The 25,173-nt window shown below is 44.4% G+C and overlaps 1 protein-coding gene across 1 annotated transcript in view; it reads right to left on the reverse strand.

The window, feature by feature from the left end:
* COL13A1 (collagen type XIII alpha 1 chain) overlaps window positions 1–25,173 on the reverse strand; it is a 368,078-nt gene that overhangs the window by 126,982 nt on the left and 215,923 nt on the right. Inside the window, exons 28-30 of the mRNA XM_086922128.1 lie at window positions 13,654–13,698; window positions 13,198–13,248; window positions 1,484–1,510 (exon numbers count right to left, since the gene is read on the reverse strand). Coding sequence (XP_086778254.1) covers window positions 1,484–1,510; window positions 13,198–13,248; window positions 13,654–13,698 — 123 coding nt within the window. The remainder of the gene's footprint in view (window positions 1–1,483; window positions 1,511–13,197; window positions 13,249–13,653; window positions 13,699–25,173) is intronic.

A 25,173-nucleotide genomic window follows, 5' to 3' on the forward strand; every position in this document is an offset into this window, starting at 1 on the left:
GCACAGTGGTTACTGACTGACAAGGGCAGTCATATATATTCAGTGCCTTGCAACCAAAATAGTAGTCACAAACCATTGTTTTATTTTGTTTGCTATTGCAAGAGAAGGACAAATGCCTCGGTACCCCCCGCCCCCCCTCGCTTGCACTTTTCAAGGAACTGCAAGGTTGATATTGTCACGAGAGATAGATAACAATTCTTAACTAATAAAACTGACGAGTCTTTTTCTGAAAACCAAAAAAAACAACTGAATTATGGAATATACTTTCTCAAGCAGGAAATTGGGGGAACATAATGTGATATCTTGACAGTAGCAACGTTATTGCCTAATGCTCTGAAATTCACTATATGTTATTGTTCTGGGGATGTTTCTTCCACTTATTTGTGTAAAACTGTGAATATGCACAATAGATAACAATACCTTTTAATATTGAATACAGTGATGTATTTGACCTGGTTCCTCACATTCTCAGTTCATGCCATACAATTGACAATTGAAAAGAAAAAAACAATGGATTTAGGCCCAATCTCTGTACTGGGGTGAATGTTTGACATGGATCAGCATTCTGTCCATCAATTGTTCTTTTTCTATTTGTCACCCCGAGTGGGGCGGGTAAGCCCAGGCGTGGGTCCCGTGCTCTCCATGCCTCTGGATGATGAGGGGTGATGCCCCAAAACAGGTCCCAGGATGCTTGTTTCCAGTCCAGGAAGGACTTGGTCCGGTAGTTCGGGCTGGACTGTTCCCATGGGGAACAGGCCAAGACTGATTTGTATATAGCTGGGTCTACACTGGAATGGCATAGGGAGCAAAATAAACTATGGATATAGGCCTAGATCTGTACTGGGGTGAATGTTTGACATTGATAGGCATTCTGTCCATCAATTGTTCTTTCTACAATTGACTTTGAGCACCTCTTTCTCTTCTTTTCAAAAGATGAAGACTATTAGCTGGCTTCAAATTTGGTCCAAAAATAAGTCACACATGTTCAATGTCTTATACGAGTCTCATAAAAATATTAGGCTAGTCGTAAACAGCCTTTAATACAATCAAAAGTGTTTGCTAAGAAAAATCTGAATTCTTAGGTCACTATAGATCATTATGTTCAAAAGGGGAGGCATTCATTACATACTCTAGCAATTACAAATGCTGTTACTTAACAATAATTATGATCTCTAGATATATTATGATTAAAGCTTTTTAACTTTTTTCTACAAAATATGAAAATGGAAATAGCATTGTTTTCTAGTCTAGTAGTAGTGGAATGTTACTCCACTGTAAACTGTTTCTTTATTATTTATTTGTTATTTACTTGCACTGAAATATTACTATCCAGTAGCAAACCTATCTGTGGCGTTCAGATGTGTTATGATGAGTAGGCATCCCACCTAAAACGTTCTGGCTTTGTGAATAATTTTCCATGTAAAAATATATTTTACAACAAGACAGCAAAATAAATAAAAGTATTCTTTCAGAGTTGCCTTACCTTTGGTCCAGGAAGGCCAGGAGGACCCTAGGAACAAGAAAAAATATTTTGTTTCTTTAACTGAAGAATTCTTCCTATCATTCATTTCAACAGACAAAAGAACAGATAATTAAATATGGCAGCCTTCACTGTTAAAGTGTAATATTGTGTGTTTTTTGTTACTGTGGGAAGGAAATAATACTTATCTGTTAAAGTAATTTCGCAGCATTTATCCAAAATACAATATATTCACATGTTGCACATATTCCAGCATCCAGTGCTGGGCAAAAACAAATCTTGAATTTTGTGATATAAAAGAAGACCGTGACACTTGTCATGCAATAAAGACTCACTACAACTTGACCAAAAACTGAAAGTGTCCCACACTTACGCGCTGTCTTCATATTGTATATTTCCTGAATGTCGTATTCATGCATGCAAACGCACATTATAATCAAATAATAATTTTGGTATGTGTGTTGCTGGTCACATACAACTCCTTAATCGGATAAAAGCTGCAAATGTTTGTAACATGCAATGTTTTTTTCCTACTGCAGCATTATTCTATTATCGATTAACATTCAGTGCCTGAGAGTAACAGTAGACATGCATGCAGGAAGCTGGCTCTTTATATGGCATATCAAATTGAGATATATTATGTAAAGAGTCCAGGGGTTGCCTTATCAGTGGACAGGTTCTTGCTCTTGCAATCCCAAGGTGCTCCTCTAGGGGGGTAGTCTGGACGAGCAGCCCTAGGCTAATTAGAGGGGAGTATTTGATATTCTCAAATACACACAATAGTCAATAAGTGAGACACACTACTCAGTAAGGAGATCCACACCAATTTATAAAAATAACACATATCTTAATATAAATTTGGCACGAGAAGTTATTTGTTCAGGTAAGTACGATTTTCAAAAGAAATCCTTTTGTAGTAAAAAAAGTGCAACTTTCATTGGCCATTTTGTTATCCTATGGGAGGAAAAGCAAGTGATGCATTCATTAACAGTGCAGCAACTTACAGGACCAGTCTCCAGGAGTTAAGGTGAGCAAGGTCCAATGTAGCACTAGCAGAACACCACTCAAATAAAATACAACCACATACCTTGCGCTCGCTGCATCGCTGACTCGAGTTGATGAGGTGAGCGCAAGATAGGTGGTTTTATTACATTTTTTAATTTTAATTTCCTTATCCTGTTGTCTGTCCACTCCCCCCCACCGTCTCGCCCTGTCCCACTGCCCCACCACCCCACCACTGTTACCTGTGACGGCCATGCCTGAGTGTTTGTTGTTTCATCAAAATGTCTCTAAGAAGTAGTTATCCGATGGAGGGATAATGGCAGTGAATTCATTGCTAAGTTAACACAATTTATTGTAGTAGCTTTTACTGCATTTAAGTTATGTTTTTAATTGGTCTTGTAATACCTTTTTATAGTTTTAAGATGTGTTTTATTGTATTCCTGTGATTAATTTTATCTTGCTCTTTTATGATTTTTATCTAAAGATCGAATAAAGATATTTTGACTTGACTTAAGTAGTAAAAAGGTTTCTAAATATAGTCATCCCTACATTGACATTTATTCCTTGCCTTGTATGTACACAAAGCAAAGATTTGACCAAATTATATGTGGCTACATTGCGAATATCTTTTTAGAACTGTTAACCAAAAAAATCAAGCCAAAATTTGTTTATTAGCAAATTTGTTAAGCGATGTGGATGCTGTTTATTTTCTATATAACAAGACCCATCTTTGTTAAAGTGTTAAATTTGTGTTGCTGATCAAATGAACCAATTAGTGTTTTTGAATTTGAATTACATTTTTCATATCCTGTCTCAGTAGTACATCAGTGCACACCAAATGTAAGAAGAGACCTCTTAGCTTGAGACTAAGAATTGGTGCCAAAGTATATATTTCTGTTGCCTGGTTATCCTAAGAATAGACAGAACTCTTTGGGAGGAATCTTGTGTGTGGTCTTAGAATACTGTTTGTATACATGTGTATGGAGGTTGCATTTTTGATAGAGGCTGTAACTCAAGTACTTGCCTGCTCTATGATTAGCAGCTATAAATATAACCTTAACGTTAACTCCCTATTTAGATTTTTGTGCAGTAATGCATTAGCTCAAATGGTGTTGATAGAAACCTGTTACTATGATATTTAGATTCCAAATTGATATTTAAAATCTATTTGGTAAAAATATTTTTAATGCCATCTATATAACTGAAAAGATTGTAGTTATTGCATATTAGCTTCAAAGCCTGATAGGAAAATCTTAAGACACTCCTACATGTGTGCAAATAAGAGTAGTCTTGTCGTTGAGCTACTGACTAGAAGGTGAAGTTTATAAACCCAGCCTTAGCACTTGATGCGTGATTCTAGGCATATTGTTAAATGTCTATGTGTAAATATGTGAAATACAGTGTAAATTTGTATACTGTAATTTTGCAATTCAAAGATGTAACTCTCCTCCTCTAGTAATTCTTCAGCAGCTAGGTTCATGGTACAATCAATCAATCAATAGTTCGTTATTCGGTTTAAAACTAGTAAACCAAATGTGGTACAATACTGTTCTATATAAAATCGAAACATAAACAAAAATGGCAATAAAGTGCATGTTGGGCTGAATTAATGATAAGGAACAAGCAATAATCAAAAACTAGAAAAGCACATCAGAGAATACAATGTCAGATTCAAATCATATTGTTTCTCATAGCACCATTTAAGAAAACAGGCAACTTGATGGCAAGTTCAGAACTCTGTCAACATTATTTATTTATTAATTTAAACTTATAAGGCGCGCAGCTACCCGCAGTGGGTTTCCCGGAGCCAAGGGACAGACTGGAGAAGAAAGAGCTACAAGGAATCAATGAGTGGTGCCACCTGAAAAACAGTTCTAAAAAATTATTGCTGGTAAAGCCAAGTTTTTAAGCCCTTGCGAAACCGAAGGAGATCAGTTTCCAACTTCAGCCTTACAGGCAGAGCATTCCAGGACTTGGTGCCTAAATGGGAAAATGTTTACAACAAGGGGTGGTGAGGGACAGAGTCTCTGAATTAAACAGAATACTCTCACCCAGTCAAGAGATCAGGGCTAGATCCAACACCGTTTTTTAGCTCACTGCACCATCCCAGTTTCAGAACCTGGCTGTATGCAAATTAGTCTGTTCCTGTCCCAGTGCATGATGGGAACAGGGCAAACCAAACTACAAAAGCCAATTCTTACACTGGGAAGGAAACAAGCTACAAGCCCTGATCTTTGGACTGGGTAAGAGTGGTCTGCTCAATTCAGACACTCTGTTCATCACCACCCCCTTTTGTAAATCGATTTTGGCCACTATAGGTGTGGCAGGGTATACTCAGACATGAGTCCCTTTCTCACTGCTCCATCAGGATTCAAGCAAGCCGGGCCGAAGAGGCTGAAATGCCAGAAACCGGTCCCCGGTAGCTTGTCTCCTTTCTGGTAAAGAATTGGCTTGGTAGTTTAGTCTGCCCTGTTCCCATGATGCACTGGGCCAGGGACAGACTGATTTGCATATAGCCAGGTTCTGAGCTGGGATGGGGCAGTGAGATAAATAACGGTGATGGATCAAGCCCTGATCTTTGGACTGGGTAAGAGTGGTCTGCTCAATTCAGACACTCTGTTCATCACCACCCCCTTTTGTAAATCGATTTTGGCCACTATAGGTGTGGCAGGGTATACTCAGACATGAGTCCCTTTCTCACTGCTCCATCAGGATTCAAGCAAGCCGGGCCGAAGAGGCTGAAATGCCAGAAACCGGTCCCCGGTAGCTTGTCTCCTTTCTGGTAAAGAATTGGCTTGGTAGTTTAGTCTGCCCTGTTCCCATGATGCACTGGGCCAGGGACAGACTGATTTGCATATAGCCAGGTTCTGAGCTGGGATGGGGCAGTGAGATAAATAACGGTGATGGATCAAGCCCTGATCTTTGGACTGGGTAAGAGTGGTCTGCTCAATTCAGACACTCTGTTCATCACCACCCCCCTTTTGTAAATCGATTTTGGCCACTATAGGTGTGGCAGGGTATACTCAGACATGAGTCCCTTTCTCACTGCTCCATCAGGATTCAAGCAAGCCGGGCCGAAGAGGCTGAAATGCCAGAAACCGGTCCCCGGTAGCTTGTCTCCTTTCTGGTAAAGAATTGGCTTGGTAGTTTAGTCTGCCCTGTTCCCATGATGCACTGGGCCAGGGACAGACTGATTTGCATATAGCCAGGTTCTGAGCTGGGATGGGGCAGTGAGATAAATAACGGTGATGGATCAAGCCCTGATCTTTGGACTGGGTAAGAGTGGTCTGCTCAATTCAGACACTCTGTTCATCACCACCCCCTTTTGTAAATCGATTTTGGCCACTATAGGTGTGGCAGGGTATACTCAGACATGAGTCCCTTTCTCACTGCTCCATCAGGATTCAAGCAAGCCGGGCCGAAGAGGCTGAAATGCCAGAAACCGGTCCCCGGTAGCTTGTCTCCTTTCTGGTAAAGAATTGGCTTGGTAGTTTAGTCTGCCCTGTTCCCATGATGCACTGGGCCAGGGACAGACTGATTTGCATATAGCCAGGTTCTGAGCTGGGATGGGGCAGTGAGATAAATAACGGTGATGGATCAAGCCCTGATCTTTGGACTGGGTAAGAGTGGTCTGCTCAATTCAGACACTCTGTTCATCACCACCCCCTTTTGTAAATCTAAATGGGAAAATGAGCGGCCACCCATTTTCACCAGCCTAAATCTAGGAACAACAAAATCTCCTTTTCCTGCGGATCTCAGAGTGCGGCTAGGTATGTAAGCATGGATGAGATTTTGAAGATATCTAGGAGCCGAGCCCTGTTTTATCTTGAAGATATAACATAGAGCCTTAAATGTAATTCTGTTCTTAATATCTAGCCAGTGCAGATCGCGAAGGGCTAGGGAGGTGGATGTTGTCCGGGGAACATTGCGTAACAGCCGTGCGGCCGCATTTTGAACAACCTGAAGTTTTTTCACAGTTGTCAAATCGGGACCAAGATACAGGACATTCCCGTAGTCCAGGCGAGATGTTATCAAAGCCTGGACCACCGTCCTTTGCGTGGAGACTGGAAGCATCCACAAAATTTTTTGGAGCCATTTTAATGTGGCAAAACAAATAGAAGCCACCTTAACGGCCTGTTGTCGCATTGTACGTTTTTCATCAATTAAAAATCCGAGATTGCGAACCTGGGTCACGGGCTTCGGGGTAGGACCCATGCTCTCGGGCCAATGTTGGGGGCCCCAGAGATCTTTATCCTTGCCCAGGATCACAATCTCGGTTTTATTGCCATTTAACTTAAGAAAATGTGTCTGCATCCATCTTGCCACTTGGGACAGGCCCAGTCTAAGAGCCGAAGTATTGTTGCCTTCCCTAGTAGATAGGGAAAAAATAATTTGCGTGTCATCGGCGTACGAAAATAAAATTAAGCCGGCTTCCTCCACGATGGTAGCCAGGGGTCTAACATAGATGTTAAAAAGTAGTGGGCTAAGAATAGACCCCTGGGGACCACCGTACACCGATGCACACATTTTGGAACATCGGTAATTGAGGTAGGATAGGCCTGGCTTGTAAAAGAATTCATCTCTTTTTTTTTCAACTATTAAAATAATCATAGAAGAGCAGCAACAATAAAATACAAATTGATATTGGCTGAAATCCAGATCATAAATCGTACATATTCATTAAGTTAGATAAGGAACATCACAATGTAGCATAAACATATCTTTATCAGAACTACCAAGGTTTAAAATAAAACAAAACAGTACAGAATATAAAACACTCTTAGAAGGATCTAAAAAAATCATAATGTTGCACCAGGACAATGCCCTTTTTGAAAGCATCTCACAAAGTAGCAGACATCAGCTCAAGCTCCATACCAAGAAAATAAAGAACCGGTCGGTATTGGTGAAAGCTATAAGTTTTAAGAATAGGTAATAAGTCTCTATGCTGAAAAGACTCATAATAATTACAAAACAAAGTGAAGTGCTTTAGGATCTGTAAAGAGGTATTATCACAGGGACAAACCAATATGGATTTCGGGCCATAATGTCCTAACTTAAAACAAAGGTGAGTTATGAGTGAACCTGCCTCGGACTAAGTTATAAGGGACCTTTCCCAAACATTTTTTTACCAGGGAAAGATAGGGCTCAGGCCCCCCACTTGTTTTAAGGAACATATAGCCTCTCAAGGTTGATTCGTCTAGTTCTCCACTCTCTTTCGCAGTAGCAGCAGACCCCATAAATAGTGCCTTGACTCTAGTACACTCTTGCTTGCCCAGCGTGTGAGGGGAAGAAAACAGATCAAGCCTACCAAGCTTCCCCCGCAGTGCTCTTTATATAGCCCGACCATGGGATTTTATAGCCAAAGTCACAAGCTAAACAATTTGTGATCACATCACGGTTGAAAGAGGTATGCTAGTTTTGCCATACCAACAGCCATAGGAGGAGTGGGACAAGTTTTATCCGATCTTCCACATAGACAAGGGTTCCCCAGAGTCAGTCCTGGAGGTCCGTCCGGATCCATGCCAGATTTTTATCATATTCCCATTTAGATCAATGTAGTCATTTTAAAAATCTTACATGCATATGGCACTCTAGAACTGCCTTTGGAGAGCCCTAACACAGACTAAACCCAACTCCTCATGAAAGCAGAAGTTCGGACCTCCTGGGCCTACGCCCAACAGTCTCCTACAGATTGGATCTCCTCCTGCTGGAGCTTGGAACAATCACAATTCTGTCCCTTCACTTTTTTAATTTGCTGTTTCACCAGTGATGGGATGCCCCTTGCAGTCACTGCTGCATGTTTATAAATTAGGAATCATTATCAACAGGGATCTACCACCAATGGTTCAAGTCACCTGTGGTAATAACCCCACTGAAAAAAATCACTCCACCTCTAATTAAGCATTTCTCACTGTGTCACTGCAATTTGACACTTGGATGGTCTTTGGGCCTCATGCTTAACTCATTCAACAAAGCGGTCTTCCACTTTACGTTTTTCTCTTCTATTCCCATCCCCTGCTTATGTCTATCCACTTACTGCCAAATAGCTGCCAAATAGCTTGCACAGCTCCTCCTCATTTAGAATTCTACCTGTATTTTTTAATTCTTCAATGCATAAGGAAGTGTCACAGCTTTTGCAGCATCTTTCCAAGAAATGATAAAAAAAATATATACCCATGTCTCTCACTGGTCAGGCATTAATCAATTCTCAGGTGCTTAGCAAATTAGGCTGTTGTAACAGCCTGTTTGTGAAGGTTCCCTCAGAATTTATTCTCCCTAGTGCTTAATTTGAGCTGGTGGTTGCCGTGGGTCCAGCCACACCTATTTTAACTCTTTAAATATTTCCAGAGAGCAAGAGAGGGAAAACACATGAAGGGAAAAGAAGGAGGTAGTGAAAGACATAAATACCGTCACAGAGAGAGAAAGCATGGGACCCACAAGAGTGAGATAAAAGGGTAGAGAATGTCTGGTAGTGGATTAAAGTGGCCTGAGGTAGATTTAGGACTACGCAGCCAGGTTGTCTGACCACAATCAAACACAATTGGTTAACAGCCCAACACCGTATTTATTAATGGGGGAATAAAGCAGGCCTCCTGCTGTACTGGCTAGCAGCCCGAGATCAAGAGTACAGGGTGATCCCATATATACGCCGAGACAATGGACAACTCGCATATACAGCTCATGTTATCAGGCCTTCGCTGAATACTACTCCAAGCTAGATGTGAGTCGCACCCTACCTAACATAGAGATCCCTGCTCCCACAGCTAATGATCTACTAATTCGACCTTTCAACACAGCTCAGAGGGGCGAGCTTGAGGCTACACTTACACTAGAGGAAATACAATCAGTCATCGTCTCACTGTAGTCTGGCAAGACTATGGGCCCAAATTGGTTTCTGGAGAATTTTAGCAGCCCTAATCTTCCCTGCTAGCCCCAAACTAGACGGTTGAAAAAGTTCACCTAACACACAACATAAGAGGAGCAGCTATTGTTGTTATTCATAAAACCGTAAAAGACCCTGCAGAACATGTCTTCCACTGCCCGGTCTTGCTACTCAATACAAAAGCAAAAATACTAACGAAAATTCTTGCTACCGGGCTAATAAGGGTCATACCCTCCGTATTTCAACCAGACCAAAATGACTCCATACTGGGACATGCGACCAGACACTGTATCCGACAACTTCAACTAATCCTGGCCAGAACAAGCGAACTCTAGGGGCCAACAGGCCTTGGGTTCATTGATCTTGGGAAAGTGTTTGATTGGGTGAATTTGCCCTTCATGTTTCATATCCTCTGTTGAATGAACTTTGGCCCCTGCTTCATACAGTTGATCAGAACTCTACAGTCAAATCTAGGCAAGTGTCAGGGTAGTGTCTTCCCTGTTTCCAATCGAAAGAGCCACAAGACAGGGCTTCGTGCTCTCCCCCCACCTATGCACTGTTGGTTGAGCCCCTAACGGAATGGATCTGCTGAGATGTCCATTTCTCTAGGATCCACTTGGATACCCCACCTAAAGACTGAGTATCGCTCTACGCAGATGACTTGTTGGTTAATATACAAAGGCCAGCCCAGTCATCCGCAGGCTGCTAGACATCCTACATATATACGGCAAAGCCTCTGGCCTACACGTAAAATTAGACAAATCACAACATGAGCCTATAGAAGGACCCTACCCCAAAGCAGAGGCAACTCACCCTCTTCCAGTAATAGTCACACCCTTTAAATATTTGGGGATACATTTCACTACTGATCAGCAACTATGAAGGAGCTCCAACATTGCCCCACTGCTCCTCGCCACACATAGGGAACTCACGGCCTGGGAAGAGCTCTCCATCTCAATCATTGTTGGGGAGTCTTGCCAAAGATGGTAGCACTACCACACTTGCTATACACCCTCCAGAACTTCCCCTACATCATTCACCCCTCTCTCTTCAATAAATTATTGCAACCCTAACCAAGTTCCTATGGGCAGGTGCACAGCAACAGGTCGCTATTGTCATATGCATACATGCGCCCTTTGATGGGGTATTAGGGATCCCGGACATGTGACTATACTACTGGGCACCGCAGCTAATCATAATTAACTATTGGAAATTTGAAGCCCGTGATGACCTGACATATCACCTAGAACACACCACCCTTCAGACAAGGGACCTAGAGAAGATCCTTTATGGCACACTGGTGCTTAGGGGGTGCCAGAGCCCACTCGAGCCCCCCTGACATGTTTGCACAATGTTCTTATATACATCAAATGGCACAAACCCATCACCAATGAAAAACCCCTTTGGCACAGTTCCTGGCTACCTCAAGTCTCTTGGCTGTGGTTCTTTAGGCGTTGGAACCTCACATGCATTACAAACTAGAAGATGAGTGGTGCAATAATCACAAGAGGTCTTGTGCAGAATTAAGTACAGAATTTCAATTGCAAAAATCATAGCTTTTCCATTATTTACAGCTCCGATATTCTCCATGAGTATTAATAATTCTCCATGATGATTTTCCATCACAATTCTCCATGTGTATGTGCAAAAATGCGTTACGGGGTGTTAACAAACTTCTCTCCTATGAATAGGTAATTCCTTTCTGGGGTGAGATAGGTGGAAAGGTATATTCTTGCAAAGCTTTTGTCAATTGCCATTTTGTATGATTAAATATACACATGCATATTTCCTCATGAAAACATCTTCAAAGTAAATGGAAGGTCTTTTTTTCACCGCTGTTCCCATGCAGAAATACCAGTTACTGTTGAATACCTCTAGTATAATTCTGGAAACCTATGTGGATTCATGCATGTTGATCTGTTTTGCAGACACGCTTGTCGATTCACCAAAATGCCAGGGGTAACATCACATGTCCTTTGTAACCAATGGCATCACAGGAAGTGACATCATATGATCTCTCTCACCTGTCTCTTAGTAGCCTCTCTCACCAGTTTTCCACTCCACTCTGCCCCACTCTCACATCCATCTCTTTCTCACCTGTCTGTCTTTATATCGCCTGTCTCCCCAGCTCTCTCAACTGTCGCTGTCTCTTTCTCACTGCTTTTTCATTGCCTCGCCCTCTTTCTCATTTCTCTCTGTATTATGCCCCTCTTTCACCTGTCTGTACACTCTTTCTCTGAGCTATCTCTCACAGGAGTCTTCTTCTTCATCACCTCTTACACACCTGTCTTCCCCCTGAGTTTTCTCTTACTGACCTGTCTACCCTGTTTCTCAGCGGTCTCTCATCTGTCTTTTTATCGCTTCTTTCTCACACCTGTCTCACTTTTTTCAGTCCTTCTTACTGTGTTTTTCTCATATGTTGTTAGGTTTTTTATCACCTCTCTCATATGTCTCAACTTCCCTATTGACCTGTTGCGCTCTCACATTTGTCTCATTTCCTTTCATGCTCACATCATGCTCATGAACAAGCAGAGACACGGAGATACCTTTTTGCCTTGGCCCTCCTAACCAGCAAAATAATACAAATATTTTGCAGGTTTGTTACTTTCTACGGCAATCCTTAGACTTCATTGTTTGTTTATACCTTCTTAAGCTGCAAAGTTAGCTGAGGGGCACCTCAGAGGAGTGCTACCAGGCCACGAACAGTCCCATAATCAGGTTTCAGCCAGAGCCGGACTGGGAACCACAACCGGCCCTGGCAAAGTGGCCCTGTAACAAAAACGGCCCCCAGGGGCCCAAAAACCGGTCCCCAACCCTGCGGCACACCGGGGGATTGCCCGGTGCCGCTATGGCCAGTCCGGCCCTCATTTCAGCACAGCATTATTATGTTTCATTGCAGCGTGCATTCTACTCTTGAACAAATTTACACGTTTAAAGATGCAGTGGTCACAGGGTGTTACCAAAAGAAAGTAAATGAGGCTTATGAGAGTCCTTGTTTAAATTTTGATCTTGCCATGTCCTTTAGGACATCTAAGTTCAGGGGTCAGAAAGGCAGGGCCAGGGGTAACAAGGGACAAGCCAGAGAATTAGCTGCGACCCCATGGTGACCCCCTAAATGAGAACCATGGGAACAGGTTTCTGTCTTGCTTTAAAAACCAGACCTTCAGATAACTTGAATAAGAGGTGTAATCCATGCATGCCTTTGCTGCAGATTCTAAACACAAGGTAATAATTCACGACCACAAGAAACCCAAGCATAGGCAAAAGCATTACACCTGGCTCGCATGTAATAACCACAGTAAAACATAGTAGGACCATTAAATCTTGTATCTGAAATTGGGAAGCAGACAATGACTGTGTCTCTGCTTCATTCACAATATAATTCTTCCACCTGAGATATGAATGTAATTAGTGCTGACATAAGCCAGGTAAAGCTGTCTATACCCAGCAACAAAAAGGGATGTGGCTTTGGCTTTGATGGACTTCCATTAGCAGGTATTTGGAGAAACTTGGGGCTCTGAAATGAAATAATGAGGCTGATCAAAACCCATCTGTTTCCAAATTATTGTAACTGGAATGAACATACAGGGAAGTAAACTGTCTCAACATTTCCTCTGAGGTAATCTTAAAATGGACTCTCTGACATGTGGCGCAAATAAAATACGAAGATAACATAACGTACAGCTAAGCTGTACCAGCCTTGTTAGAGTATCCTTTTTTTGCAGTTTAATCAGCACAGTACAGTATCTAATTGATTCAAGTTGGTAATGTTGGGGAGTATGCATAGACAAGATGCGCCTCAAGTTCCAGGCTTAAAATCAGAATTTCTTACCACAGGTCCTGGCGTTCCATCTTCCCCTGGTGTTCCAGCTGGTCCTACCACCTAAGGACATTGTATGGGGAAGAAAAATTATTGGAAAAAAAAATCAAACTGGAGCCTCAAATTGTTTGTTAATGCAGGCCATTAACAGTATGTCATAATTTCATGCATATATGCCTATCACTCTATTCCGGTTAGTGGCTGTACCTCATCCTCGCAGAAATAACCTCTACTTTTTTGTGAGGGGTTAAATGTGCTGCTGCATTCTATATTTATTTTATGAACAATGCTATGTTTCAACCTGAAGCATAGACTCATTATAAAAGAATAAATAGAAAAGAATAACTAGTCCCATAGGACCATTGGCATAACAGTGCTCTCATGCAATTATCAAATTGTTAGTGACATGGGAGAGCTCAACAGATTGCCGCATGAAAACAAGCAGACATATGCTGTCTCTTTACCTACCGACTCCCCAGGGCTCCCTATCTCTCCAGGCTCTCCCTTGTCTCCCTGCAAAGAGAACAACACAATTATAACAGGGCTCTCACTTCTAGCTTCATATTTAGCCACTTAATAAACAGTAAAAGCATAGAACAAGGGCTAAAACGCTTCAAATGTGTTCGCTGTTTAATGTATGCCACGACGTCTTTGTATGTGTTTGTTCCTGTATTAATTAAGAGCTTTAAGGGACCGAGAATGTATGTGTGCAGAATCAGTCCCATGTTGTCATCGGAGAGATGCGAGAGTAGAGTTAATGCTGATGCTTCGGCTGAAAGGCATAGCATGCATATATTTTTAATAATCTGCAATTCATGTTTCTGTATCTGAAAGTTGGATTATTATGTTTTTAGATGTACATAATTCATTTTATTTTTCTACAGCACGGGTGTGCGAATAAATATTTGGGTGTGGCAATGCTGAGAATATCAGGGTACCAGTGGCAATTGTTAACCCGTTTTGATAAAATTGAAAACTGAATCCCTAACGGCTTAAATTACCGCAAGGCATCATACAGTCTTTGTTCTAAAACAGAATCAAAATGTAAGTCAACCAAGATATGCCCTCTGATTTAGACAATTGACCTTTAATACCCTTTGTTGAATGTAATCAGTTAATGGGTGCCAGGTTGTTATTCCCATAGCCTGCTAGTTTGCTGAAAGACTAAACGGATGTGGTCAATTTTACCCGCAGAAGCATACGATACTAATGAGAGACAATCTCTCATGTTCAGTTAATTAAATCCATATTTTAATCACACTTTTCTCTATTAGTCCCAAAAATCTTATTTGTATGACAATGCAATTCTCTGTGTTTTAACTACTGTATTAATACATTTCCCAGTGATGCATTTGAGTTTCATTGTATTTCAAACTTCATACATGCCTTTTTGAGAAGCTCAAGTCTGCCTGGTGAAGACGTGAGGAGGTAGAGGGATCCCCAGACAGATTTGTGTTTTGCTTCATTTCTTTGAACTGAGTGTGACACAGTGGAAAAGGGAGAGAGAGACTCCTCCAATACATTTCAAGGGGTTCTCTTTGATTCAGTGAGAGATCACAAGGAACGGGCCTGAACACATCTCTGGAAGGAGATGGGGCTGATAAGGGAATCATAAAGTGTAGGGATGGGAGCCCGGGATTAACCTTTTGAGTCACATTTCACTGAGACCGACCTCCAGGTGTGAACTCTAGTTATCCCCTTGGTCTGTGTTGTTAGACCATCAGCTTCAGAGCCTCAATTGTTGTGACAGTTGGCTACTTTAGAAGAAGCAGCACCCCAGCATAAGACGTAAAAGGCCGAGACCCTGAATCACATTGGTGTCTACAAACGGACAATAAAAATGGGAGTTTGAGATGCCAAAAATATTAATCTGCCAAGCAGCCAGACTGACTCTTTGAAGAGGGGAAACTCTCCAAGACTTCTGCCTGTGACCAAGACTGGGGACTATGGCCTGCTGGTCTCGCTTACAGGCTGAGGGGATGTCACCCATGGAAACAAGGAGCATGTGCTCTGGAGCCTGGAGCACAAGCACTTGCCTGTTTTCCAAGGCAAAGGTGTCCTGTGAGGAGGAAGAGACTCCGTATCCTAGGAGAGACCTGCTGTGCAGATAGCTGTGGGCAGATTGACATGCGGGAAGAGTAAAGCCTGTGTGGCACAATTCGAGAGACCCTGTATGCTAGGAGGGGCCACTGTAGAAGATTCTGCTGGATGACGAGAGTCAAAGTATGAGCAGATCCTTAGAGGCGGTTCCATATTCCAGGAGGGGCCACTGAGGTTTGGACTGCCATGTGGTGAGGGCCGGCCCTTTGGTTGGTAATGTTGCAGCAACTCTGTATGCCAGAAGGGGCTGCCCATATTAAGAGTGCTGTGAGGATCAGGCTGCCTCCCGAGAGCTGTGAAGTTGTGTGACCGTTGAGTCACAAGAAAGCATTGAGGATTTCACCTGACCTGCCCCTGATAACTGAGGTGGACGTTGTGGGTGCATCATCACATTACAGATCCGGAGCATTGGAATCAAAAACCCTCACCCATTGGGGCATGCTGACCGTACTGTGTCGGAGGAGCAGCAGAATGCCTCCAATTGTTGCCAGAGCTGAACATATAAGCTCAAAGGAGAGCCTGCACTTGCAGGTGCTCCGATGCATCTTGTGTTCAGCCTACTCACTGAACAGTACTGGAGCGTTGCGAGAGCTGGTAAACTGGGGCACCCACTGAGACATTGCGCGCTACCCCTCTGCTGGAACGAGCAAGACTGGTTATGGGCCTACCAGACCCCGGGGGGCTCGCTTCTCAGAGCTCTGCAGTTCCAAGACATTTTTGACTATTTTCCAAGAGTTTGAGTAAACTCTTGAATAAAGGCCTACTAGTGAACATGCCCTGGATGCAGTTACCAGCAAATGGGGAATGACCCCGACACATTACAAAGAGCCGGTGGGGTAGAGATTTGGCAGTGAATCACTAGGGCCCGACCTCAAGGGGAAATGTGTTAATGTTTATAAATATCATAACCTTTCTTTAAATGTGTAAATTAAAAAGCGAAATGCATCTTTTTTTTATTTATTTCTTATTGGCATTTTAGCATTTTCATTGACATTGTAAAGACTGCACAGCAGTGTGCTCAGCATGAGCAGTACGACTGATGCAACATATTTATGAACAGCACAGTAAATTAAATGGTTGAGGGTAAAAAAAATCCACTGCATCAGTGTTAATCTGCTGTAAAAGGTATAAGGTGTAGATATGTGGACGCACCTTTGCACAGGTGATGTTAGTTGATGCCAAGTGTATTATAGAATGAAACTGATTGCAACCGTAATTAATTTAACAGACCCTCAATCACCGTATACGACAGGTTTACTGCGACAGCAACTGAATTCAGACCAGCATGTACACAGGAATGTGTTATGGGAGTGCTGTGGGCAGTCAGGCTCCCAACCACCAGCAGATGATACTGTACAGTTGGTTGATAGCTCACAAAGAGGACTAGAAAGGTTTTTCTTTAGCTTGCAGACCTCCACGGAATTTCTCCGGGAGAGTATCCCAACTGTCAGTGATAGGGTATTTGTGGAGGCCTCTAGTTTCCTCTCAATGTAAGGCTTTACTCTCTACCTGTGCATTAACTACCACGGATAAGCCCCAGGTAGAATAAGTGGGGGTATTTACCTCCTTCCACTCTTTGGTAAGCATGCGTTTTGCTAGGATAAGGGCCAGGTGTGTGAAGTGTGTCAGCCTGGTTTTTCTTGGTATGAGGTAGCAAACCCAATAGGGACAATTCTCAGACTTGCGACGGTCAGCTCCAAAACGTATGTATATAGTCTGCATCTTGTGCAAGGCAATGGTGACAGGTTGCATCTGTGCATTTAAAATAGAATTTGTGAGGACTTAGGTATGTTCTGTGTAAAATATGCAATTGTATTAATTTGAAGTGTGAATTGCGGGATACTAGCGTAGGTTAACGTATTGTTTCTTACCTGTCGGTGTCATTTTGCAGCTTGAAGACTTTCTGGATTCACTATGCTGTGCATTATTCCACCATTTACTGGTTGGGTACGTAATAGTAGTATTTCTTCTCTTTTTTTTTCGTGGCCCAGGTGGGTGTCGACATACCACCATTTGGTGGCCTTCGTGACGTCGACGCGCTTCCTACGGAAGCTCCCACATTTGGTCGCCATCTTTGGATTCTTTTTTCTTTCTCCTTTTCCTTTTTTTTCTCTTTTCTCCTTTTAAAGTCTCTTTCCTATTTTAATAGTCTTCCTCCTGTCTCATCTTTCTGGGTGAGGAGGGTGGGATCGCTAGTGAATCCAGAAAGCTTCAAGCTGCAAAACTACACCGACAGGTAAGAAACTATATATTTTGCCGCGGGAATCTTTCTTGATTCACTATGCTGTGCATAGACTTTTTAGCAGTTTGTTAGGTTTGTGGTGGCTGGGATGAAGATGAGCTCTGTTTACTGAATATGTGTTGTAAGACCTTCTGTCCCACTTGCGCTTCCTTGTTCATTTGAATATCTGTGCAGTAGTGCTTAGTGAACGTGTGCACTGATGACCATGTCGAGGCTTGGCAAATGTCATGTATAGGTGTGTTTGCTAGAAACACAATTGTTGCTCCTTTCTTCCGTGTTGAGTGAGCATGGGCTGCTCCTTGTAAATGTTGCCCTGCTTGTTTGTGGCAGAATTGTATGGTTTGTGCAATTCATCATACAATGGTATTTTTGGTAACTGGTCGTCCCAAAAAACTGCTGGCAAAAGACACAAAGAATTGCTTTGTCTTCCTGCACTCCTTTGTCCTTTCTATATAGTGCATTACTGCCCTCCTGGGATCTAGTGTATGTAACACTCTTTCTGTGCTTGTGGGTGGTTTTTGGAAAAATTTGATATTTGAAATGTCTGATTGATGTGGAATTGCCACCACCGTTGGCATGAAATCGCGGTCCGTTCTCATTACAATCCTATCATTGTGTATTTGTAGGTAGGATTCTTGTAGTGTTAGCGCTTGTAATTCACTCACTCTTTGTAGCGATGTGATAGCTACTAAGAAGGCTGTCTTTAGCATGAGCAGGTGCAGCGTTACCTTATGAATAGGCTCAAATGTTGCCTTCATCAATTGTGTTCGCACTAAGTTGAGGTTCCATGCTGGAGCTGGCATTCGGTTTGGAAGTGTGATTCTCTTTGCCCCTTCTAGAAATATCTTTACTACTTGGAAGTTGAAGAAACTCTTCCCCGTTTCTCCTCTTGTGTAAGCCACTATTGCTGCTAAGTGCACCCTTAGAGATGTGTAGCTTAGTTTATTTTGTAGTAGATGCATTAAGTATTTTAGAACAGTTGATTTCTTGGTAACTTTTGTTTGTAGTTTCTCCATAATGCACCATTCAGAGAATCTTTTCCACTTTGTTACGTAGCACGTTCTTGTGGTCAGTCTCCTTGCCTCTCTGAGCACTGCCATTGTTCTTGCCGGCAGTTTGAGGTGTGCAAACTCTAGGTCTTCAGGAGCCATGCTGCAAGGCTGAGGCTCTCCGGCTCTGGGTGTAGAACCCTTCCATCTGGCATTGTTAACAGGTCCTTTCTTGTGGGGAACCTGTGTGCGGGCGCTTGTGCCATCTCCATGATCTGTGAGAACCAGGTTTGTCTGGCCCACTGCAGTGCTATCAGTATTAGCGTCATGTTGCTGAATCTGCATTTGTTTAGTACCCTGTGTAGCAGTGGTATCGGTGGAAAAGCGTAGGCAAATGTCCCTGACCAGCTTATCCGTAGCGCATTCCCTAGGGACCGTTTGCACGGTTGTCTGGATGCGAAGTTTTGGCATTTTGCATTTTGGTGCATTGCAAATAGGTCTATTTGCGGAGTTCCCCATTTGTGGAATATATTTTGGATTTCTTGTTGATTGATTTTCCATTCGTGGAATGCCGACATCTGTCTGCTGAGTCTGTCTGCTTCCACATTATCCTTCCCTGGTAGATGTATTGCTAGCAAGTCTATTTGTCTTGGAATTGCCCACCTTCATATTTCTTGTGCCAGCACTGATAGTGTCACTGACTGTGTACCTCCTTGCTTATTGATATAGAACATTGTGGTTGCATTGTCCATTTGGATTAGTACCTGTGTCCGTACAGTTGTTTCTGAAAGGCTTTTAAGGCTAGGAACACTGTCTTTAGCTCTAGGTAGTTGATGTGCTTTATCGCATCCTGTTGTGACCACAGTCACCTCACCTTGAGGGTGCTTGTGTGTGCTCCCCATCCCCTCTGGGAGGCATCTGTTGTGATGGTCACCGTTGGAGTTGGTTGTGTGAAAGGTTTCCATTGTGTAATGTTCCTCTTGTTCCACCACGCTATATCGTGCTGTATTGTTTGCGTGACAACCACTACATCTTTCCAAGTCCCTGTTGCTTGTGACCATTGTTGTTGGATCCATTCTTGGAATGGCCTCATGTGTAGTCAGATATTTGGGACCAAATGTATGCATGACGCCATCATTCCATCAGTTTGCTGACTGTCCTCACTGTCAGAACTTGCCCCTTTTGGTACAGATGTGTCTCCTTCAATATGGACAAGGTTCTCTTTGCACTTGGAATCACCTTGCTCTGTATGGTGTTGATCTCGGCACCTAAGAATATCTATACTTGTTCTAGTTCTATTGATGATTTTCCCCAATGGATTGAAAACCCTAGTTGGGCTAATGTTTGTAGGACTACTTCCATGTGCTGCTTGCACTTGCTGTATGAGTTTGCTTTTACCAGCCAGTCGTCTAGGTATGGGTATACATGTATCGCTTGCCTCCTTAAGTGTGCTGCTACTGCTGCCAGGCATTTTGTGAAAACCCTTTGTGTTGATTTGAGTCCTAATCCCAGCACTGTGAACTGGTAGTGAGTCTTGTTGATCATAAACCTTAGTAGATGTTTGTGTTTGCTGTTGATGGAATGTGCAAGTAAGCGTCCTTTAAGTTGATAGTTGCCATGTAATCCCCTTTTTGTAGCTGGGGTATGACCTCTTGGAGTTTTGTTATTTTGAATCTTTGAGTTTTTATGAACCTGTTCAAGAATCTTAGATCCAGATTTGGCCGTAAGATTCTGTCCATTTTTGGTATGTGGAAGTAGGTGGAGTAGATCCCATAAAGTGTTTTATCCAGCCTCCTACTGGTGTTGTGTGCTGGAGGAACTGTTGTTGATCTTCAGCCACATCACCGAACTACCATGGACTGACCATCGATGCGTCCACTTCCCCTTCAGAACACGCACCATCCACAGACACCAGCACCTGGTCCCACGAAAAAACTGGACCAGAATCACCAACGACCAGCTAACCTCATCGCTCAGCAACTCCACCCCAACCATTGTGGAAATCAACGATGCCAACACCGCAGCCTGAACCCTGCACAGATAAATCTCCAGCAGCGCCAACACCATAGCCCTCCTCAAGAAAAACAACAACACCCACATCAAGAAAGATAGATGGTTCACTACCGAACTTCGAGAGTCCAGACGCACTTGCCACCACCTCGAAAAGGCCTGAAGGACGACCAAATCCACAGAAGCCCACAACAATTTCAGAGCCGCCTCCAACGCCCACCACCAACTCATCAGAAAAACGAGGAAAAAAGCGATTGAAGACAGTATCTCCACTTGTGCGCACAACAGCAAAGAACTCTTCAACATCATCAAGGAGTTCACTCCACCCACCAGCGAGCCCACCGACATCCCTCCCTCACAAGACCTCTGCCACAAACTCAGCACCTTTTTCCACAACAAAATCAAGAGCATCTACGACAACTTCGACGTAGACAACCAACACACTGAACACTCACCAACCACCAACCACCCCGACACCCTGAAGCCACCGATCGACAACTGGACAGTCCTCACCACTGAAGACACACTGAAGACGATGAAGTCAATCCACTCCGGGGCCCCCATGGACCCGGACCCCTGCCCCCAACTCATTTTCAACAGAGCCGCCAACACCATCGCACCCATGCTCTGCCCCACCATCAAGCGCTCCCTGGCAACCACCTCGTTCCCTGATGACTGGAAACACGCTGAGATCAACCCCCTCCTGAAGAAATCCTCGGCGGACCCCACCGACCTCAAAAACTACAGACCCATCTCCCTGCTCCCTTTGCTAGCGAAAGTCATTGAGAAAGCCATCAACAGTCAACTCGCCACATTTATCGAAGAGCACAACATCCTCCCAATCCAGCTTCAGAAAAAAACACAGTACGGAAACCGCCCTCCTTGGCGCAACAGACGACATCCGTACCGTACTGGAGAAAGGAGAAACAGCAGCCCTCATCCTCCTCGACCTCTCAGTGGCATTCGACACAGTCTCTCACCGCACCCTAATATGCAGACTCCACGACGCAGGGATCCAAGACATGGCCCTCGACTTGATCCGCTCCTTCCTTAACAGTAGGACACAGTGGTTTAGAATCCACCCTTTCCTCTCAGACCCTACAACTACCACCTGCGGAGTCCCCCAGGGGTCTCCCTCAGCCCTACACTCTTCAACGTCTACATGGCTCCGCTCGCCCCTATCGTCTTAACCTATGGTCTCAACATTGTGTCATATGCAGACGACACCCAACTCATCCTCTCCCTATCCAATGAATAGTAGAAAAGTGTGGCTCAATGGTTAGAGCGGCAGACCCTGATGCAGAGATCTAGCCCGGGACCAGGGTTCAGTTTCCCGCCTCGACGGGTCTTGGGCTAAAAAATTCCACGGACCTGATAATTCTCGCCTCTGTGCCTATTCCATTCATGGAGTCCCACTCTGCAACTCTGGGTAATAGCTTGCTTAATCTCCACAACGGCCCCCACAACGCTAAGGATGCCTGGCCTCCACCTTGGGGGTGCCCAGGAGTGGACGCCTCACAGGGAAAGCCAGGATGGGTTCCACAGCGGTATTCGTACAAGCGCCTTGAGACCCTTGCGGGTGAGTAGTGCGCTATACAAGTATCAATTTACAATTTACAATTTACAACACCGCCAGACACAACTTTCGAGAAGGCATGGAAACCGTCGCCAAATGGATGAACAACAGCTGCCTACAACTAAACACAAACAAAACAGAAGTACTCATCATGGGCCCAGACGCCTGGAACGACACCTGCTGACCCCCCCCCCCTCGGAAGCCCGCCCACCTCCATGGACCCCGCATGCAACTTGGGAATCATCCTGGACTCAGAGCTCAAAATGGACCACCAGATCAACTCCGTCTCGTTCTCCTGCTTCCACACCCTCTGTCACCCACGTAAGACCTTCAAATGGATCCCCCTCGAACACAGAAAGACAATCGCTCACGCCCTGGTCACCAGCAGGCTCGACTACGGCAACGCACTCTATGTCGGAATAAACAAAAACCTCAACCGCAAGCTACAGAACATCCAAAACATCGCCGCAAGACTGGTCCTCAACCTTCCAAGCCACTGCCACATCTACCAGCACCTGTGCACACTCCACTGGCACCCCATTGAAGCTAGAGTCACCTTCAAGATGCAAACCCATGCTCACAAGGCCCTCCACGACACGGGACCAGCATACCTGAACAGCAGACTCAAATTCCACACACCCCAAAGGACCCTACGATCAGCCCAGCTCTCCTACGCCGTGGTCCCACGCACCAGAAAGACCCGATCCGGAGGCCGCTCCTTCTCCTTCCGCGTGGCCAGTGCCTGGAATGACCTTCCGCTCCACCTCAGACAGATAACATCGCTCCCCCCATCTTTGCAAGAAACCTCAAAACATGGCTCGTCGACAGACCCCCTTCTTGATGGACTGGACCCTGCGAACCAACACCCCCAGCACCTTGAGACCCTTACGGGTGAGTAGTCACGCTTAACAAAAACCTGATTTGATTTGATCTTGATTTGGTCTTTATCCTTGTGTTGTACCTTTCTGCATCCCTAGAGATGTTGGCTGGGTGTGCGTTGGTTCAACTAAGGAGTCACTAGGATGTGGATTGCTAACCCCCTCTCTGTCCGTTTCCCCTTCCTTGTGCGCGCCCTAGAAAGGATTGTCCTCTGGGCTGGTACTGATAGCTTTGCTGCTGCTATCCCTGCTGTTATCCCTGGTTACCTCTTTGATAACCTTGTTGGAAGGTTCGGTGTGGTGCCACAGGTTGGTGGTTCCCCCACCCGCTGGCCTACTTGATGGTGTCCCTCTTCTCATACCTCCGAACTGCTGCGCTCCCATGGACCTAGCTGTTTTGTTGTCCTTTTTGAGTTGATTCAATTTTTCATCAACTGGAGCACCAAACAGCTGTTCCCCATTGAAGGGTGTGTTGAGAATGTTGTTCTGAACTTCATTCTTCAAACAGGAGATCCTTAGCCAGGCATGCCTCTTCTCTGTTATTCCAAGCATCATCTGCCTGCTTGATGTCTCCGCTGCATCTACGGTGGACTTCAAACATGTATTTGCCATGTTCTTTCCCTCTTCTGCCAGGTGGCTCGCCCTTCTCTGGTATTGCATGGCAGGTGTTTTAGGAGTTCGCCCACTTCATCCAATTGCTAGTATGCTTGCCTGTTGATGAGAGCATTGGAATTGGCGATGAGCCATTGGATCGCCGCACTTCTTTCCATCTTCCTCGCCATTAGGTCCATTCTCCTGCTCTCCTTATCTGGTGGTGGTCCTGTGTTTGTGGGTATATTTGCCATCTTCCTAGCCGTGGATGTGATAATTGAGTCGGCAGGTACTGATCCACTAATATACATAGGGTCCTTTGAAGAATGTTTATATTTCTTCTCTGTTCTTGGGGTTACTGCTTTACACATAGCAGGTTCCTTGAAGGCCTCCTTCCCCTGGTCCAGCACACTTAGGAGCATGGGCAGGAACTGGCTTCTAGTCTGTGATGACAACAATGTCTCCAAGAGGAAGCAAGATTGGGGTTTCTCTTACTCTAGCTGCACTCCATATGTGTCTGCAGCTCTTTTGAAGATCCCTATGTCGTCTGGTGGCAAATGCCTCGAGGGATACGGTTTTACACCTTCTTCTGGGGATTCGGCATTAAGAACATGCCACGGCAAGTCCGGTGCCTCCGAGGATGTCGAGCCCTGGTAAGTTTGCCCGTCTTCCTCCCCTTCGGCGTCGCCGTAGTACAGCTCTTCCTCCTCCTGTTCCTCGCCAGGTTATGATGTGGTCGGTGGTTGAAATTCCTCGATGCACATTTTGGGCTTGGCCGCAGGTTTCGACGGAATGTTGTATATCGTTGCAAGATGCTTGCCATTTTGACCTCAAGCCTTTTCTTCTTCTTTTCAATCCCAGCTGCGTGTTCAGCGTCAAGGATTCCGCCTTTTCTTTTCGCGCTTGCCAACATCGAAGTTGTAGCCGCTTTCAGGCCTTCATTTTTCGACGTTGTGGCCTCTCTTACGTGGCTGCTCTTCGACGCCTTCCCCTTTTCTTGGGTTTTCCCCGTCTGGGAGTCCTTTTTGAAGGAACCGATGGGCTGTCTGTCTTCGGATGTAGTTACAGACGTCGAGTGTTTCGACGGCCATGCTCCTTTCGAGGGCTGTGACTCACTTCTGCGAGTATCAGTGGATTGTTTGGGCTTCGCCGACTCTCTTACCTCCTTCGGTGTTTTCTTCTCGACCTCAAGGGGTATGGTGTCCTCTGGTCCTTCGGTGATGTTGTCTTCCTCTCCACTGGAGAGTCCCAAGTCCCACACTATGTGAAACTGCCACATGACAGAGGTTGTCACAGTTCCCAGGGGCATGCCAAGCAGTGAGAGCACAGGGGTGTACTGTGTCACCGAACAGGTGAGATAAAGGGACCCAAGCAAGCCACTACATGCAACCCAAGGCACGAGTGCCTGCAGCAGTGGTGTCCTAGCTAGCAGATGGGAAAGCATGACGTACATGTTCCAGGTCCCATTGAAGGAGGATGGACGCAGTGCATTACAACTGGCATCCAATGGACCAGCGCGCCACCTATTGTAGTTGTGAGGCTAGATAATTATGTTCATAGTTAGGTACACCTAGCCCACCGCATTCGGCTGGGAGAAAGAGT

Source organism: Lissotriton vulgaris, chromosome 5, assembly GCF_964263255.1.
Source record: "Lissotriton vulgaris chromosome 5, aLisVul1.2, whole genome shotgun sequence".
NCBI lineage: Eukaryota > Metazoa > Chordata > Amphibia > Caudata > Salamandridae > Lissotriton > Lissotriton vulgaris.